The sequence below is a fragment of the Charadrius vociferus genome, unplaced genomic scaffold (assembly GCF_000708025.1).
Source record: "Charadrius vociferus isolate BGI_N301 unplaced genomic scaffold, ASM70802v2 scaffold105, whole genome shotgun sequence".
NCBI lineage: Eukaryota > Metazoa > Chordata > Aves > Charadriiformes > Charadriidae > Charadrius > Charadrius vociferus.
Genome location: NW_009648543.1, coordinates 1,503,486 through 1,521,493, shown reverse-complemented (window position 1 = coordinate 1,521,493; position 18,008 = coordinate 1,503,486). Strand labels below are relative to the sequence as shown.

Here is an 18,008-nt window from a genome sequence, read left to right as displayed (position 1 = left end):
AGTTAGAAAAAGATAGCGTTTCCCAATCAGCTTTGCAGATCTTCTGTGTTAAGAATACAAAGTAAATTCCTACAACAAGGAGATTCCAGAGCATGTTCTCAGTGTAGAAGTTACACTGGTGTTTTTGCTTAGCTTGATTTTGAGAAATGCAAAATAGCTTTCTTTGTCTGAATTGTGCTATTTGTCTATTTTGCTGTTCCCAGTCATGTGAGAGTTTATTTGCCACCACTTGAGTCAGGCACACCAACCACTTACTGCTCTAGAGCTTTGGAATTCCAAACTCCGTTAATATTTAATGAAGTTTTCCGAATCCCCGTGCATTCAAGTGTGTTGAAATTAAAATCACTGCAGCTGTATATCTGTTCAGTTGACCATCAGCAACAAGAAGAACTATTGGTAAGTGGTCCTTTTTCTTAAAAGCCCTGTGGTATGGGAAACTAAAGTTACTGGAGGAGTAATTTTTAAGACTAAAAAGAGAAAGTGAAGACTTTGTTTTTCCATAAGAAGGGCTGATAGAGTTATCTGTTCATGTGTCCATTTGTTCACATACATAAGTAAAAAGCTGTGATTTTTTTTTAAGTTGAAATATGTGCATTTTAGGTTACGTAAAGTTTTGGAAATAATTAGCAAAATTAGCAAAGGTTGAGAATTGGAGCATTTTAAGCTGTGTTGACAGTAGTATTATCTGTACTATTACTTACTGTTACATTGCAGAGGCCTGTTGAAAATTGATATGAGGTTTACATTCATTGCTGTGGAATTTGATAGATAAGGAGTTAATTTTTATTTAATGCATTTCCAACAAATGTCTGCTTTGGGAAAAGTTGAAAAATCTGCTGTTGCTAAATTTTGGTGCAAGAGGGAAAGCATTGTGTAAAAATTAAACTTTTCCCCAAAGACTTCATCTGACAGCTTTTAGACTACAGTGTGATCAAGACTTCCGTTTCGGCATGGCACTGTAACGTGTGCATGATGAATCAGTATCAGTAAAATAGTTTCCTAATAAAATGATAACAAGTACAACCCCCTTGTTGCTATTTATCAGTGGTTGAAGAAGACTATGATTATATCAATCTTAACTTTGTTGCGGAATAATAGTGGTCCAGGCAGTTTTTTGTTACATCTTTTATTTTAAACTGATTGAGGTATCTGATATAGGTGCATAGAAATAGATGTAGCAGTTGTTTAAATAGGTTACATGTATTAACCGTGTTAACTTTAGATGTGTTAAATGTTAATTTCATTTCGCTATTGTCAAACGTAATAAATATGCTTAAATAAATCTGCCTTGAGGCTGACACCCTGGCTATTTTGAAGTCAGTGGGCTGGCATTTCAGTGGGGGTTTGAATGGGTTACTGAAAATTTTTTAAGCCTATTGAAGTAGTTAAGAGGTACAGGCATCTTACTGTGGTGCTGGACTATGGAGAAGAGGTGTTTATTTGAGCAAATCTGGTCAAGAGTGCATGTTTGTTAGTCCACCTTTAAAACTAGGTCTTTACAATTAGAATCATTGCATCCAGCTATTTATTTTGTGAGAGATGAAAACAATTTTTACATGATTTTTCCAGCAATATAAATGAAAACATTCTTAGCATGTGGTCCATTAGCATGGAAATGAACAGGTTTTAGAGATAGCCAGATAAAGCCAAAAGCAGTAAAGGCTAGCTAATAAAAAGTCATCACTCAGTCTAGCTAGTGAACTGATTTAACAACAAAAAAAATCATAAAAAAACCCAAACCAAACCAAAACCAATCTGGCATAGATTTGCTCACAGCTCTTTTTCATTTAGTCAACACCACTCAGAAGTTTCTTATACAAACACTGTCTGATGGAGTAGGGCCGCTTTAAAGTGGGGAATACTTTTAGTGGGAAGCCTTCATTAAACCTGTTTTTACCTGAATCTGGGAGATGTAAGTATGGCTTGGAAAGTGGAAAAATGGCTTTATGACCCATTTTACTAATTTATGATACAAATACAGAGAAAAAAAAAAGTTGTCTTACGTGACACTTTTTTCCCTTTGGAAGATACCTCTGAGGACCAGCAAACAGAAGGGTATCTCAGAATACAGTTCTCTCAAAAGAGAACAGATTAAAGTAATATTGTTGAAGTAATATAGTTTAAGCAAATATAGAAATCAGATATGTAATTGCTAGGTGTTTTTGATAAAATTAGAGCTGTCAGCTGTAACAATCATATTTACATGAATCAGAAATTTTGTTTTTCAATTTAAAAAAATCTAGTATCTACTCAGGTCCTTTTTGGTAGTAAGCAAGAGGCAAGAAATTCAGTATCTTAGATGTCTCAACACAACAGACAAAACCGTTTCTTTTTAAGAGGCACTATTAGTATTTGATAAAGTGGTTTTTTTTACATTATAAGTAAAATACTCTTTAAATGAGAATATGTCTATGCTGTAGTGTTTGTTTGTCATGGTCAATGCTTTTTTTTTGTTTGTTTGCAGGGCATTGCTCAGATAAACCTGAGTGATGCAGAGAGTTCTGGTGAGATGCAGCTTCACTGGTATTCTGTTCAGATCTTCACTGGTTCCGACCCCCAGAGAGCAAAGAACAAAAACCAGTGTGAAGAAAGCGTTCCCCGGTCTTCTGGAAATGTAACTACAGTTAAAACAGTATGGCTCTGAAAAAGTGATTTGTTTACTTTATTTGACCTGCCGTGTGGTTGTTTGTGATCTTATCTCAGGTGCAGTTTGTTTTCAAGGTGCATAGGTGGTGATACCTTAATTTAGCTCTTGTGGCAAGAGCTGCATTTTAAAAGAATAATTAAAACCTAGGTCATGTCTGGACAGGTGCTTGAAATAGTACTCTGTGTATGCTTGTATGCACACTTCCAGTCCAACTAATTAAAACTCATTAAAAATCTCTTCCACTGCACTGCACGAGATTGTCAAGAAAGGTTGTGCAATTTCCATCCTTGGAGATTTTTCAGCCCTTCACTGTGTCCTGAGCAACCTGATGTGGCTATGAAGCTGTTCCTGCTTTGGGCAGGACATCGGACTAGGTAACCTCCAGAGGTCTCTTCTGACCTAAGTTGCTGGACGAAGCTCCACAGTGAGATAATGTCTGCCCACTTTCTGTGAGAAGTTGCATTCATGGAACACCACGTACTTTTTCATCATTAAGATTCAGGGCAGATGGTTTGGGGATTTTTTTAAGGAACATACAATGGCTGCGTGTTTATTTTATTTTCTCTGAATAATATATATTAAATACAATGGCTTGTTCAAATGGTTTTATTTGAAGTCAAGTTTACCTTTCAGGATGCAGTGACAGCCCTGTTAGCGAGGACCACCGCCCAGCTGGAAGCAGTTGAGAGAGAGTTGGCAGAAGAGAGAGTGAAACTGGAGTACACAGAGGAGGAAATCCTGGAGATGGAAAGAAAGGAAGACCAAGCAGAAGCCATATCAGAAAGGTAAAAATAGCAGTTTAAATACCTCATCAAATAGCTGAGCGATATTTACACTATTGGTGTAGTCTGAAATACAGCTGGAGAAATAGCAGGTCCTTATTCTGAGGTCTGCTCCCTATTAGTGTTACGAGTATAAAATTGTTATTATGTGATGATATGCAAACAGAAAAAAGCTGGCTAAGTTTAGAGGACTTGGAATTTGGGGAGTGGCAAGACATATCAGACAAACTTTGCTAACTATAATGGGTTTTCAAGAGCACTGTACTAAAAAAAATTTTGTGGTGACATGGGAAAATGTCAAAGATAAATATGCATTGCAATGCTTATGGACTGGACATGCAGCACAGCTCTTACTATTTCAAAGTTTATTACAAGGCTATTTCATCATTAATTATACTCCTAGTTTGTTACCTGAGTTGTGTTTTTCATTTTCATAGAGTAATAGAACACCACGTTGGAAGGGACCTCAAGGATCACCTGGTCCAGCCTTTCTGGGCAAAAACACGGTGTAGACGAGATGGCCCAGCACACTGTCCAGCTGAATCTTAGAAGTGTCCAATGTTGGGGAATCCACCACTTCCCTGGGGAGATTATTCCAATGGCTGATTGTTCTCACTGTGAACAATTTTCCTCTTGACTCCAATTGGAATGTCCCCAGGCGTAACTTGTACCCGTTACCCCTTGTCTTTTCCATGTGACTCCTTGTAAAAAGGGAGTCTCCATCTTCTTTGTAGCCACCCTTTAAATACTGGAACATGGTGACAACATCTCCTCTAAGCCTTCTTCTCTCAAGGCTGAACGAGCCCAGTTCTCTCAGCCTTTCCTCATATGGCAGGCTTCCCAGTCATTTGATCACTTTTGTGGCCCTTCTCTGGACCCTCTCCAGCCTGTTCACATCTTTTTTATATAGTGGGAACCAAAACTGAACACAGTATTCCAGGTTTGGCCTGAGAAGCGCCGAGTAGAGTGGGATAATTACTTCTTTGTCTCTGCTGGTGATGCCCTTGTTGATGCAACCCAGCATCCTGTTGGCTTTCTTTGCTGCAGCAGCACACTGTTCACTCCTATGGAGCTTGTTGTCCACCAGGACCCTCAGATCCCTTGCCACAGAGCTGCTTCCCAGCCGAGTAGATCCCAGCCTGTGCTGCACTCCTGGATTACGTTTTCCGGGGGGCAAGACTTTACACTTGTCCTTGCTGAACTTCGTAAGATTCTTGTTAGCCCCCTGTTCTGGCCTATCCAGGTCTTTTTGCAGGGTGGCATTCCATTTCCCCACTCAGTTTGATGTCGTCTGCAAACTTTGTCAGGGTACTCATGATCTCATCATCCAGATGACTTATGAAGATATTAAACAGCATTTGACTCAGTATCAATCCCTGGGGGACCACACTTGTGACAGGTTGCCAGTTTGAAAAGCAGCTATTTACCACCACCTTCTGGGTGCAGCCTGTCAGCCAGATCCCCTCCCACCGCACACACCACTTGTCTAGACCTTAAAGCATTAGTTTTTGTTATTGTTTTCTTAGTATTGTTACAAATACTAGAACATATGCTTTAAGAAAATCAGGGAAAGTGATTTTTTTTTTTTTTACATGTATTTGCTTGTCTGTGCATCTGCAGAAATGCAAGCAGGATGTGTTCTCCCTTTCAAAATTCTGTATTTTTTATTGGAGAAATAATAGTATAAAGTGACAAACTGACCTGGGTAATGAAATACATAAATGTGACACATAATTTTTTTAAATACCTACAAAATTCTTGTGATGTTCTGACTTTAGGAGTTGGCAAGCAGAATCTGTTGACAGTGGATGCAGTAATTGCACCCAGACTAGTCCTCCTTATCCAGAGCCATTTTGCGGGGATTCGTTACCTGGACACATGTTTGCAGCTCAAGCAGGCCAGTACAGTGCTGGAAAAATGCAGCCTCCGCCACTAAAGGTAATGAGAGAAGAAACTGCCATGCTGCCTTGGCGCGCACACAGTATGCTACTGCTGCTCCTTGAGTTTGAGTCCGAATTGATTAGGAGAGAAAAGAATCAGAAATGCCATTAGCAGTCTGTGTGAGCACTGCCTTCATGACCGGTTTTTGAGTTGTTAAAAATACCGTCTTTAGGGCTGGGTATTCTTGTTTGCTTGCTAGTTATTTCTGGACAGAATTAGGGTTTTTTGACATCAAACAGGAAGCTATTTTTATTGTGGCCTTTATCTAATATGTAAATATGCACTCATATCAATGTCCGTGTTGACCTGAAATTGTAACAGAAAAGATCATTATCGAATTCCAGTGCTCTCAGAAATAAGTAGTTTTGAAGGAACTGTAAAGAAAGAAGCTTAATGTTTTCAGACTGGCATTGCTGTTTCAGTGTTACAGTGAACACAGCTGAAATTTTCAGAACAATTGTGCTGAAACTGATATTTAAAATCTTTTGTATTCAAGATACGAAACATTGACAATAATCCTGAACAAGCTGAAATCAGCGCACTTGCATTGGAGTAGAGGAACATAAGCCGTTTGTGTTGCCTTTAGGGAAGATCATACCTCCTATTGAGGAGTGAGTTATCTTAAAGTTTGGAAGCTTTGCTAGAGTAGCATCTGTTCTCAGTATTTCCAAATATTTTTGTGTTTGTGTATCATTGTTTTAACAGTGTTTCATTTCCCTTTTATTGAGTTTCTTCTCTTCGTTTGACTTTCTCCAGTTTTAAGGTGGTTGCTTGCTTCAGAGTCACCTTGCTTGTTGAAAGGTGACTCGGTTTTCTTCTGTTGAGGCTGGAGATAGGTGGTAGCTTGGTTAATGCCTCGTTGCCAATGCTGAATGCAGTCTTTGTGCTCTGCAGCTATTATAACTGCAGCATTATAACTGCATCTCATAATTGTTACTGTTCCAGCAAAGGCTTCTGAAAGGTAATCTTATAATTTCGAGTGACCTAGTTTTAAAACTTTTTTAAAAATGAGGCGATTCATCCTCTGTCTCAGTGCTCATTAAAACTTGAACCTAGCTAGCAGAGCAAATTGTTTACTTTTGATATTGTTGAAATGTCTGATTGTTTTTGGTGAGAAAGAGAAAATAAGGGAAAAATTTAAAAAAATCCTTCATTGAAATTTTAGGTGGATAAGGAAACTAACACTGAGGATCTGTTTCCTGAAGAAGTTGCTATTCTTCCAAAAGAGAGAACTAGCCGCAGGCCACGGGGTTCTGCTTTTGTTCGCAGTAGCACTATTGTTCGTTCCCAGACCTTCTCGCCTGGAGCACGAAGTCAATATGTTTGCAGAGTGAGTAAGAAGACTTAAACAGAAGCTGGGGGAGGGGGAGGATCCACATAAGTATTTTGTACATTTTTTTAATAGTTTCTTCTCAAGACTTTATTACATTTATAGGAAACATACACTGCTTTTTAATGCTGATGAATACTCTTTCACTGAATTTAAACGTTGCAGTGGGGAAGAGGTCCTCTGGTTCTTTTTAAGACTTTAAACCTGAATTTATTTCATTTAAAATTTAAGAATCTGTGACAAATTAGATATTGACCTCTTTTCCCTAGCAACCTTAGATGTATCTGAGGCTAGGGTGATTGATTTTACAGAGGTACAACGCTGTCTAACGAGGTGTATAAACAGTTAGCTTAGAAGCCACATTTAACTTCTCAGGTCCCTAAAAGTTGGGAAGGGGGACTGAATGCATAATTTTTGGGTTATTGCATAAATATTCTTAATGACTCTGGTTGCTGTTGTGAATGTCAGTCATAGGATGCCTGTTACAGTGAGACCTAGGATTACTGGGTTGGGTTTACTGGTGCCAGTAACTGAGCGTTGGCACAACAGTTTTCAAGCTCATGTTAGGTGGTTGCTGTGTTCAATGGCAGAAGTCTTATAAGCAGTTGGTTTATGGTATTGCAGATCAATACATGGGTATTGATTTTGCAGTATTGGTGGAATGCATGTGGCTTTAATTGTACTCTTTCATAAGCTTTTGAGAGCTTGAGTTTGAAAATGCAGTAGTGATTTTTAACTTCTGTGCTTTTTTCTAAACCAAGAATTTTCTGGGTTTTGCTCTTTTATTTGCATTGCATACAGTGCATCTGTGGTTTGCTTCAAATTCTTCAGTTTGATGTCTGGATTCTGTATCTATTTATGATATAGGGAATGCGAGTAAGACACACTCGGGCACCAGAACAAAGGTAGTGCAAAAAGGAAAACATTGCTAAACACCCTCACTTAATCTGCATTTGCTTAAAACCAGAGGGGGGGGGGAAGTGGGAGGCTGTATTGTTTGTGCCCATGACAGTAAATGCTTTAGGAATAAATACTATTGCCTTTAATCCCCCTCTCCTCCTTTTTTAGGTTACATTGTCTCGGATACTTAGTAGAATGCTTGATAAATCTTAGCAGTAAAACATTGACGGCTTTGAAGTTTTCTTGAATTATTGTAACTATACAGTATGAGCACTATTATATATAAATATTTATAAATAACTAAAGGTGAAAAAAATCAGTTGCTTAAAACCAGACAGTTTCAGTGTACTTTTAAAAATAAATCTCAAAAACAAAAGCAAAAAAAATATCCAGATCCTTAATGTAGATGACCTTGTAAGCAATCTGCATTTTCATTATCTTTTCTAATCAGCTGTATCGCAGTGACAGTGACAGTTCGACTCTGCCAAGGAAGTCCCCTTTTGTCCGGAATACATTGGAGAGGCGTACTCTACGGTATAAGCAGGTATAGCTAGGAAACTGGTTTTTACTTTTCATTGAGGTGATATAACACTGGTGCTTTTATACTTAAGCTTTAGATGTCTAGTGGTACATTCTGATGTTCTTTGGAAATGTATGAGGCTTCTGTAACGTTTGGGGGTGGGGGGATGGGGTGGGGTGTGCATGTTTTGGGCGTGGTTTGGATTTTTAAGCTAAAAGGTAGACGGAGAAGTGAAATATAGTTGTGAAGCACTATCAAGGAGGAAAAAAAAAAAGTGTGGCAGACAAAAATTAGTTTAACGGGAACTGAATTTGTATTGATTTAGATGTAAACTTTGTTAAATCTTTAAAATCTAGTTTATGGTGCAGAGTGCAAGCCCAGAGAAGCGTGTGTGAATGTGACAGTAAAACATCGAGCTCCCCTCCTATGCAGCCTAGCAAACCATAGTATTTGAGGGCCAAGTATTCAGGAATGAATAGGGTTAAGCTCTCCTTTCTCCCACACCTTGCAGAGCCAGGGGGCAGGTAAGGGGGGGCAGGTAAGGTGTATAAATGGTATATGGTTTAGCCTGGTCAGCAAAAGTTAGTTTAGTGCTGGTGTAGGCAAATAGACAGCCAGGCCTCCCATTTTGATTCGGAATGTATCTTAAAACCAACATTGAATAAAGCCCCTTAAGGGGGATCTTACTCAGTACAGTATTTCCTGATGTCATGACTCAGTTATGAGTTTTTCATATTGCATCCCTTTTATTATCATCGTAACACGAAAGTTTAGTCCATAAACATAAATTAGTTAAATATTTATAAACCAAAAGGAGACTGTAAAAGGAGGCAGTAGAAAGCAGTGATTGAAGAAGTTTACGTATGGTACAGAAACCGCCTAGACCTAGTTAGCCTTTCATCGTGGGATATAAATAATGTCTGCAAAATTTTGTGTCAAGAAAAAATTTGTGTGTAAAGTACAGAAAATGTACGCTCTATATAGCTAAAAATAGGCCAGTATACCATGTTCAGAGTAATACATTGTGCATTTTATTTGAATCCTAATAACTCAGCAGTCCTGCAGATCATCTTTGGCTGAGCTTATGGCAAGGACATCCTTAGACCTGGAGCTGGATCTCCAGGCATCCAGAACTAGACAGAGACAGCTGAACGAGGAGATATGTGTTTTAAGAGAGTTGAGACAGCGCCTGGAAGATGCCCAACTCAGAGGGCAGACAGATCTACCCCACTGGGTCCTTCGGGATGAGCGATTCCGAAACTTGTTGAAGGAAGCAGAGAGGCAGGTATGGTAACATGAGATGAGCACTCAACATGTTCAGAAACTCCTGGTTTTGAAATTTCTTGATTGTGACAGATGTTTAAAGAGCTGTTTTTACAGAACTTCAAACAATGAATGTTGCTTCTACATTAAGTTAGCACAATAAAAATGATTGCATTATTACCAAACTGTGTATTTATTTGAAGACAGTTACTGGAGAATGGCCCTATTTGCCAATGGCACTTTTTGGTTTGGGACTTGTTTTGTTTGGTGTTTTTTTTGTTTAGATATTTATTATTGGAACTGTAATATTATTTCTGATCTTTGAAAGAAATTTTGCTGATTTGATATCTCATTTTTTACAAGTATTCGGAGTCTTCCCTAAGTACATTATTTTTCCTTTTCTTGGAGAAAGAAATTATAGGCAAAAAGTGGGGAAAACAGCACAACAAACAAAATTCCCATTGGATTATCTGAGACGAAGAGTGAGCCTAAATTTATTTTTAAGGTCTTGTTTGACAAATCTATGTGCAGTAAATTTCATTAATTTAATATATATCTGTCTGAAGAGCATTAAGAAATGAAACAATACTGTCAGTCTTTTGAATTTGTAGTTGTTAGATGATCAGCTATTTCAGACAATGTACTTTTGTGCTTTTGCTGTGATGAGTGGTAAAAAAATCCATTATTTTAACATGGGTATTCCTGTGTTTTACTTACTCACATGACCATTTTAAGCATTATATTCTTGTTTTCAGACCAGACAGACCAAATTTGAACATCACCAGGAGCAAGCTGCTGAAAAGATGCTAAAGAAAGCATCAAAGGAAATATACCAGTTGCGCGGGCAAAATCAGAAGGAGCCTATTCAGGTGCAAACTTTTAGGTAAGTGGTAATGTGTACTGAAATAGCATAGCAACACTTCATTAGAGAGATTAAAGCTCTCTAAACTGTGTCGCTTCTATATAGTCAGTAATTTTTAACTGTATATTGATTTGGACACTTGAATTTCCTTTGAGTTATTTGTAGTACAAAGAGCCAAAGCTAAGGTAAAATTGCAGTTTTACAATTCTAACACACATGAAATTTAAAAAAAAAAAAAAGTCTTCAAGTGCAAACATAATTTAGGTGATTCTTTCAACTTAGTCTAGTCACTATTAAGTTCAAATGATTTGTCAGGTCTTCAGTGCAAGACTGCTATGCGCATACGTATGCATATACATACACATTACTAGTAACACTCTCTTCCTAAAAATTACTGAATAATATTGTAGCTCACTCACAATAAGCCTTTTCTTTGGACTTTTTTTCCTATTTCTTCTGTTGTTACATGTGTTCCTGGGTCCTCTCTTAGTTGTTTTTTTTTTTTTTCTGACAATTTATTTTGTGTATAAGTGGTGTTGATAAGCAATGTGCATTTCACAGGAACACTTTATTACTTCAGCATTAAAGTTTTTATTATTTTTATTGGGGGAGTAACAGTAAGAGTAAGAAAATGTTAGTGCAGCAGTGGAGGACAGTTCAGCTACAGTGTTACATTATACTATTTCATCCAATGTTCTAGAACTTTTTTGCAGGAAATACTTAAATGAAGTAGAAAAGCTGTCTCTCCTTTCACGTACTGTTTTTGCTTGAATTATATTGGAAAGGTCTTTTTCACAAAGGTGGGGTGGAAGTAAGAGGAATGGAAATTTTAGGGTTGTGTTTATATCTTATGTTTCCGGTCATAAGAGAGGGATTTTTATGCTTTGTCTACTGAGATATAAAAAGATATGGGGAATTGAATAAAATGAGATGTAGAAAATGAAGCCAAAGCTGTCTTCCTTGTTTAAATTCTTGCCCTTTTTATGCACACATCCATTTCTTATGACACTGACTTTACAGCATGTACTGTTTGCTCCATAAAGAAGCAAAAAGATGACTCTGAATGCCGTCTTTTTTATTTTTTTTTTACCTTTTGTTGTAGGCATTATTGCAAAATCTACAAGGGTGAGCTTTGCATTACAGCAGGGGCTTATGCAGGACTTGTCCTTGTGAAACCTTTTTACAGTCAACTATGACTGATGTTCAATGAGTTGTAAATTTTTGAAAATAGTAATTGTGTTCAGCGGAACATTGCCAAAAGTATACAGTGAGGTTTAATAACTTTTCTAAGTTTCTTATACTCAAATAAAGCATCAGGACAGTATGCAAGTAACAAATACTAACCACTAACCAGAGTAAATAAACCATGTTCTTGGAGAAAAAAAAAAGAAAGCATGTATTTGATTCACTTCCTTTTTATCTTGTTTTGATCACAGAGAGAAGATAGCTTTTTTTACAAGACCAAGGATTAACATACCTCCTCTGCCAGCTGATGATGTATGACATGTTGCATTGTAAACATGAAGTATTTATCGCTTTTATTTTAATGAAGTTACTAGATTAGCCAAGTTTCTTTAAAAAAAAATGTGCAAAAGCTAATATACACGTTTTGTAAAAAATAAAAAAAGTAAAAAAAGTAAAAGTAAACAAAAACATATATATAAATATATATACATATATATATTTTATAATAGCGACTGCAACAAGGCTTGGTTTTTCCTTGTTGTGAAACTGACATCTCTGAAGACAACTTATTTTATAAAAGATCGACTATCCTGTTAAGAGCGTGTACAGTTTTTATGCTGTTTTATTTGACTTAAAGGCTGGAAGACAGAAACAAAGTGAGTTCAGGCAAATTCACTGTAGTGTAATTTATTTATAGTGCCTTTTTTCCTTGAAGGAAAATACCTACTTTAAGATGTATTTTAAGACTGAAATTTTGTTCTTCAGTATTTGTCATACAGTAGAATGGAACCATTGAGCTGGTTTTGTTTCTGATACCTGAAATGAAAATACTATGTTCTAAAATTGTCACTTTTTTCAGCTTTATTATCTGTAGCTTATTATGTACATTGTATCCTTTAGCACTGTCTGTGTTATAGCAAAATATTATCACCTGCAATGTGTTTAACACTGATTAGAAGTGACGTTAAACATTGCAGAATTCATTTGCATGTTCTTACTGTGCACTAATAGATTGTTTTCATTTCAGTTGTGTCTAAAGTATCTTTATATTCTTAACTAGATTCTCAGTTTAAACGGAGGAAGGAAAAGGGTGACAGGTCTTTGTTTTGCTGTTTAATGAAAAGGGAGTTAAAAGAGCAATGTGAGCTAGCTGTGTGGAAAGACCGCTAAAGGAATATTACGGTAATTTCTGCAGTTTTAAAGGCTTTGTTCTGATTCAGGAAAGTACATACGTCCTGATTTCGGAAAGCAGCTGCATTAAGTAGGGCTGCTGAAACACCATGTTCATTCTAAAGGGTGTGCTTTGAGGTTACTGCGTGCAAGTTCTGTTGAACAGTGACACTTGCCAGGAGGAAGGTGTATAATTCTGGAAGGTACAGCTCACTTGATCGCTAGTTGGACCAGCTAAAATCCAGTAGGAAATAATTGTACTTGTGACTGTTTTAACGAAAGACTGTCACCCTAAATTCCCGAGAATGCCAGTTTTGTGTCCTTGCATCCTGCAAGTATGTAAAAATACTTCTTTACTAAGCTACTATAATAGAGTTTCTCATATTTTTCTAATTATACATTACCTACAAAGAGAGGTGCCCAAGACAAGAGGTGCAAGTTGCTGGAATCGCCTAGGAGGAAGATCATGCTGTCTCTTAAAGTAAAGGTCAAATCGGCTCCAGATTTTTATATGTCAGAAAATCAAAATAACAGACAAAAACTGAATGGACTTATCAGAATCAATCAGAATATTTTCAAATATTTTGTAAGTAACTAAGTGTTCTGTGTGAGTTTCAAGAGCTTATACTGTGTTCCCTTGTCAAAGATTAGGAAAACCTGAAAGTGAAACTGAATTGCTTTTACTTGTCCAAGCTCAGGCAAAAAGTAATGGGGGAAAAAGATTGTAAACCTAAATCATTAGTCAATGAGGATGATTAACGCAGATATTTAATTTTAAGGTAGAATTCCCTGTTTCCTGATATGGCCTATAGTCATTACAGGCTTTGAATGATTGGATCGCGTAGCAATGTATGTGAAATTAAAGTATATTTAGCATTTATCACGCTAACCATCCTGAAGTCTGGTTTTGCCAGTAAGCTTTGGGCATATATTGGGTTCCTTGGGCACAACTAGACATATTCAGGAACTATGCAGATAAAAGCCAAATCATGTAAGACATTTTTAGTGCTTGGGTAAAAGCCTAGGGACAGCAAGCTTTTCAGTGCTCATTACTTGAAAAGACCAGTTTGTCAGAATTTCATGTCTCATGTTCGGTGGAGGCCTTTACATAGTAGCATCGATCAAAAGTTACCATGCAGTGACACCAGAAATACTTGCTGTATTCTAAGAACAGGCAGCACCATGTTCCCATGAGGGTGGTCAGGTACTGGAAGAGGTTGCCCGGAGAGGTGGAGGTCAGTGGAGGAGTTGAGGACTTGACTGGACATAGCCCAGAGCATCCTGGTCGCATTAGGTGCGCTTTGAGCAGAAGCTGGGGTAGGGACCTCCCTTCCACCCTAAATTGTTCTGTGACTGTATAACAAAGGGGAGATGTCTAGGGACCTCTCTGTCAGGGGGTTCAGACGGTGTTTTTAAATAGTGACCACTGTGAGATGTCATCGGTGTATCTTGTGGGTCCGTGATTCTGACTGCTGTAATGAGTTCTGTCTTGATGTGGTAATAAGTTATCATATTCAGTATTCATCTCTCTTGTTTTTTGTCACAGTTCTGTATGATTGTGTCATTTTTGTATTATTTCAAAGTATTTCTTCTACAAAATAAAATAATTTGCCATAAACAGAAATAGAGTTTTGTTATACGTCCCAGTATAAGACACTTTTTGAATGGTTTGTATTTACCACATTTGTGATGCTTTCATAAAGAAATTTTGTATTTTAAATAACACTGTCATTTAGGTGAATGTAATGAATTTTCAAATAAAAGCGACAGGAAATCTGTGAGATGGGAGATCCTAGAGAGGTTACGTTGAAGAGCTTAAAGCGATGCGGAGTGTAAGGAATGGCAGGTATGTTCTCCCGCGTGATTACTGCTCATGATAAGCTGACAGCTGTATCGGAGGCTCATAGTTGAATGTTCCCGGAATTTGTGGGTAGCTCCACTTAAAACACGTTGAACTGCCTTTTTATTTTCTGACAGAAGTTTGTACTTTGTAGATTTGTACTGGAAGTAAGTTGCCATCATTAGTTCTCTAATAGCTTACTTATGACTAATTCCGAGGTGGAAGCCTCGGAATACGGGTTAACTTTTTTAGGCTGAACTTTACTGCTGCTTTCAGGAAGGAAATGTTAAACCTGCATAATTGCAGAAAGGCCATTTCTCAGTTTCTCTCTTCAACCCTAAGCCGCAGGAGCGCAGGCACAATCATAGTACTGACATATGACTCCCGTCTCTGTCCAGTATTTGCAAGGCGTTAAGGGTATGACAGAGTTTAGGTTATTTTTAAACGGTCTGCTACAAATAGTCATTTGGAATACCAACCGTCTCTGTCTCGCTACCGTCAGGATCAACAACAAAAGCTATAATGGGTATGTCGGTATGGGTGTTCTCTTGTAAGAGTGAAGTCTTGTATGTATTTCTTGCTGCAGCTCTTGTAAGCACTTTGCAAGACTTAAAGGTAAGTGCTGTATAAAAAGAGCCAAATATATATATATTTTTTTTTTCAGGAATTAGATCAACTATGTATTTTGTTTACAGCAGAGGTAAAACTGAATTTTTAGGCAAGAAGGGTTCTTTACAGCTTGTTTTGCATCCAATCTCCTTTTTTAACTATAGAATCATGTATCTTTGAGAGGAGGAAAAATGTCTTTACAGAGAGACTTTACAGACTGCAGGCTGGCAAAAGCAAGAACAATCTTTTCCAAAACATCATATGAAGAAAATTTTCTTTTTCCTGAGACCATTCAATTGACTGAGTACCATTGGAAAAAAATGCTAAAGAGTAAAGCTGATTTGTTTTTGGAACTGTAAATGACAATTAAGTGATTTGCTTGCACTTTGGAAAATTGCAGTATTCTTGGAGTTAAAAGCTTCTTAGGAACTGTTTCTGGCTGCTTATGATTTCTAATAATCTCTTAAATTTGTACATACATATCTAGGTTACAGAGTCACATTTTCTATTGAGAGTTATGTATTCTGTCCCTTTAGTTTATTTGCAGTTAACCATCCAACTAAAAATACACATTCAGAGAGACTTGATGAGTTCAGCTGTGATCATAGAGAAGAGAAAATTAGGAATTGAATTTAGGAAAATCTGTTCAGGAAAACATGGGAGATGAAGACCCATGTGCTCATTTGGTTAGTATGCAAAATTGCTATTGTGTGTCAAGGACATTGTGTTTGTGTTACAGAGTGTGTCTTGTGGCACAGAAGTTCCCAGGTTAGATGTTTGTGTCTGAGCAACTAAATGCTGCTTGCCTTTTTCCTTATTTCCTGCTCAGAAACTGATTAAGGAAAATTGCAAATAACATTATCGAGAAAATAAATTGTTTGTTTCACTTCCTCCTCAGAATTCAATTGGCCTATTATTAATACTGATTTTAATGAGCACAAAGGTCAGACACTGGCAGGGAGTTAGGACTTCGATTACTTTTCAGCACTTCATTGACATGGTTATAGTAGGCCTGGGGGTGTTACCGGTCTATGAGTGGTAGAGAGTTGTCATCTGCAGAGCTGTATAGGAAGGGTATAATCAAATCTGTTCTCTAAAGGTGTGCTTCTTGCTCCAGAAAGGTGTGGGAACTTTGGGTAAAGCAAACTCAGTGTTCAAATTTCATGACAAAATCCCAAATCTGTGGCTTCTGTATGGGGAGTCCATATGAGAAATAAGGAGTGGGGGGATTTTCTTCAGCTTATAGGCAAGATTTGGAGGAGTTGTGTAGCCGTTCTGAAAAAAGGTTTTTGTATGCCCTGTGTCAAATGGCTTGCGTTGCTGGGCTGGGCTGCCTGCTCAGCGTGTCCATAAATGCCTACTCAAACACACTGGGACAAAAAGGTCTTCCAGAACTGCGTCCCTTAACCTTTGAAGTGAGAGGAAGTCATGCGTGTGCCTTCAGTCACCCGTGGGTATTTTCATGGGTGATTGTGCAAGATCTCCCTCTACCTAGCTGGTGCATCTGCTTGGTGATACAAAGCACATCCCTGGATACCCTTAGGGGTAAAAACCAGTCTACGCAATATTCAGATATGGGAAAATGAGCAGTAAAGGGAATGTCCTGAAATAGAACACACTGCACGTGTACAAACATGTATGCCATCTTCACAAAGAACAGTTACAGCCTCTGCCTTGTGGAACATGATCCTGGTGGCTCGTACAAAATTTCTACAATCAGAACTTTTGAAATTGTTATTTTGTTGTAGAACTCAAATATGTTGTCGAATATAACAAAATGCTAAAAAAACCCCAACCCAACAAACCAAACCCAAACCAAAATTCCCCAAAAGTGTGTTTCTGAGGTAACCAAATGGTTCTCAGATAACCAAAATGTGAAAGTCAGGGTAATTGTCAGGTGGTTTTGGTAGGTTGTTTTTTTGTGGTTTCTTTTTTCTTTTTTTTTTTTTTTTTAAATGAAACTTTTTACGATGTTCCAGGTTTTAAATATTTGATGGGAAAATTTAAGCAGAAGTTTTGAAAAGAAAAAGTAGGCAGGCATATAGGAGAGGCTCTTTCAAGCGGTGTCAGTTGCACTGAAGAAAAGGCAGAAGGCTGCAAGTGGGCTGATGGAGGGAGGGAGGGATGGATGGATGGTGGAAAGAACGAAGAAATGAAGGAAACGGGGATGAAACCTTTGAGGGAAGCTTGCAAAGCTTGAACGTGACACAGAAGATGGAGGGAAGTCAGTCTGGATAAGCTTGAAATGGAGCACCAGGAGAAGGAAAAATGCAAGGGTTGGTGAAACTGTGGTTTCTCTCATTTCCAAGCTGCTGTGATTGCATATTTCATAGAGATGAAAGAAAATACGACACCTGGGTGTTGCTGCAGAGTCAACAGGAATACTCCTTGGTTTGCACGCAGCATACCTGCTATGCTTTTTCCTCCTGGAAAATGTGATCGTTATTGCTGTTGCGGAAAAAAAAAAAATAAAATCCACAAACCTTTTTAAAAATAATTAGCTCAGGTTTAAGGGGGGATGGGGGGGAAGCAGCACACGTTCTAATGGTGACCGGATAGGTAGGGCAGGAGAAAGAAGCTTGCGGTTTAATCCTGTGGGATTACAGTCGGGTCCGTCTCCCTCTGTCCCCGTCCCCTATCGGATATTCTATAGACGGAGGATGCAGTCACATGATTGTTACCGCTTCCTCCCCATGACATCACCGCTCTTGCAGCCATACCACCCAAGAAAGAATGCTATTAAAATCTTTGGGACCGGGCTAAATGATGTTGCATTGCAGGTAAGCAACATAATTCTTGGAAAAAATTGATTTGCCCGTCGCTGTCGTGCTGCTGTCCCTCCAGCGCCGGCTCTGTGGGGCAGAGCTTCTGCTGGGGAACGAAGCGGCAGGGTCGCTCTGCGAGCGGAGGGTTTGCAGGTGCAGAGGCTGCCGGCTGGCTCGGCGCTGTGCTAATCTTC

The 18,008-nt window shown here is 38.1% G+C and overlaps 1 protein-coding gene across 2 annotated transcripts in view; it reads left to right on the top strand.

The window, feature by feature from the left end:
- Window positions 1-12,262, top strand: part of WWC3 (WWC family member 3) — a 66,246-nt gene extending 53,984 nt beyond the window's left edge. Inside the window, exons 14-22 of one of the 2 annotated variants that reach the window (XM_009885957.1) lie at window positions 204-396; window positions 2,465-2,632; window positions 3,281-3,432; window positions 5,208-5,367; window positions 6,536-6,700; window positions 8,052-8,144; window positions 9,178-9,405; window positions 10,139-10,266; window positions 11,682-12,262. In XM_009885957.1, coding sequence (XP_009884259.1) covers window positions 204-396; window positions 2,465-2,632; window positions 3,281-3,432; window positions 5,208-5,367; window positions 6,536-6,700; window positions 8,052-8,144; window positions 9,178-9,405; window positions 10,139-10,266; window positions 11,682-11,748 — 1,354 coding nt within the window. In that variant the 3' untranslated portion in view covers window positions 11,749-12,262. Of the gene's footprint in view, window positions 1-203; window positions 397-2,464; window positions 2,633-3,280; window positions 3,433-5,207; window positions 5,368-6,535; window positions 6,701-8,051; window positions 8,145-9,174; window positions 9,406-10,138; window positions 10,267-11,681 lie in introns of both variants that reach the window. The other variant, XM_009885956.1, reaches the window with a different exon arrangement.
- The last annotated feature ends 5,746 nt before the right edge of the window (window positions 12,263-18,008 follow it).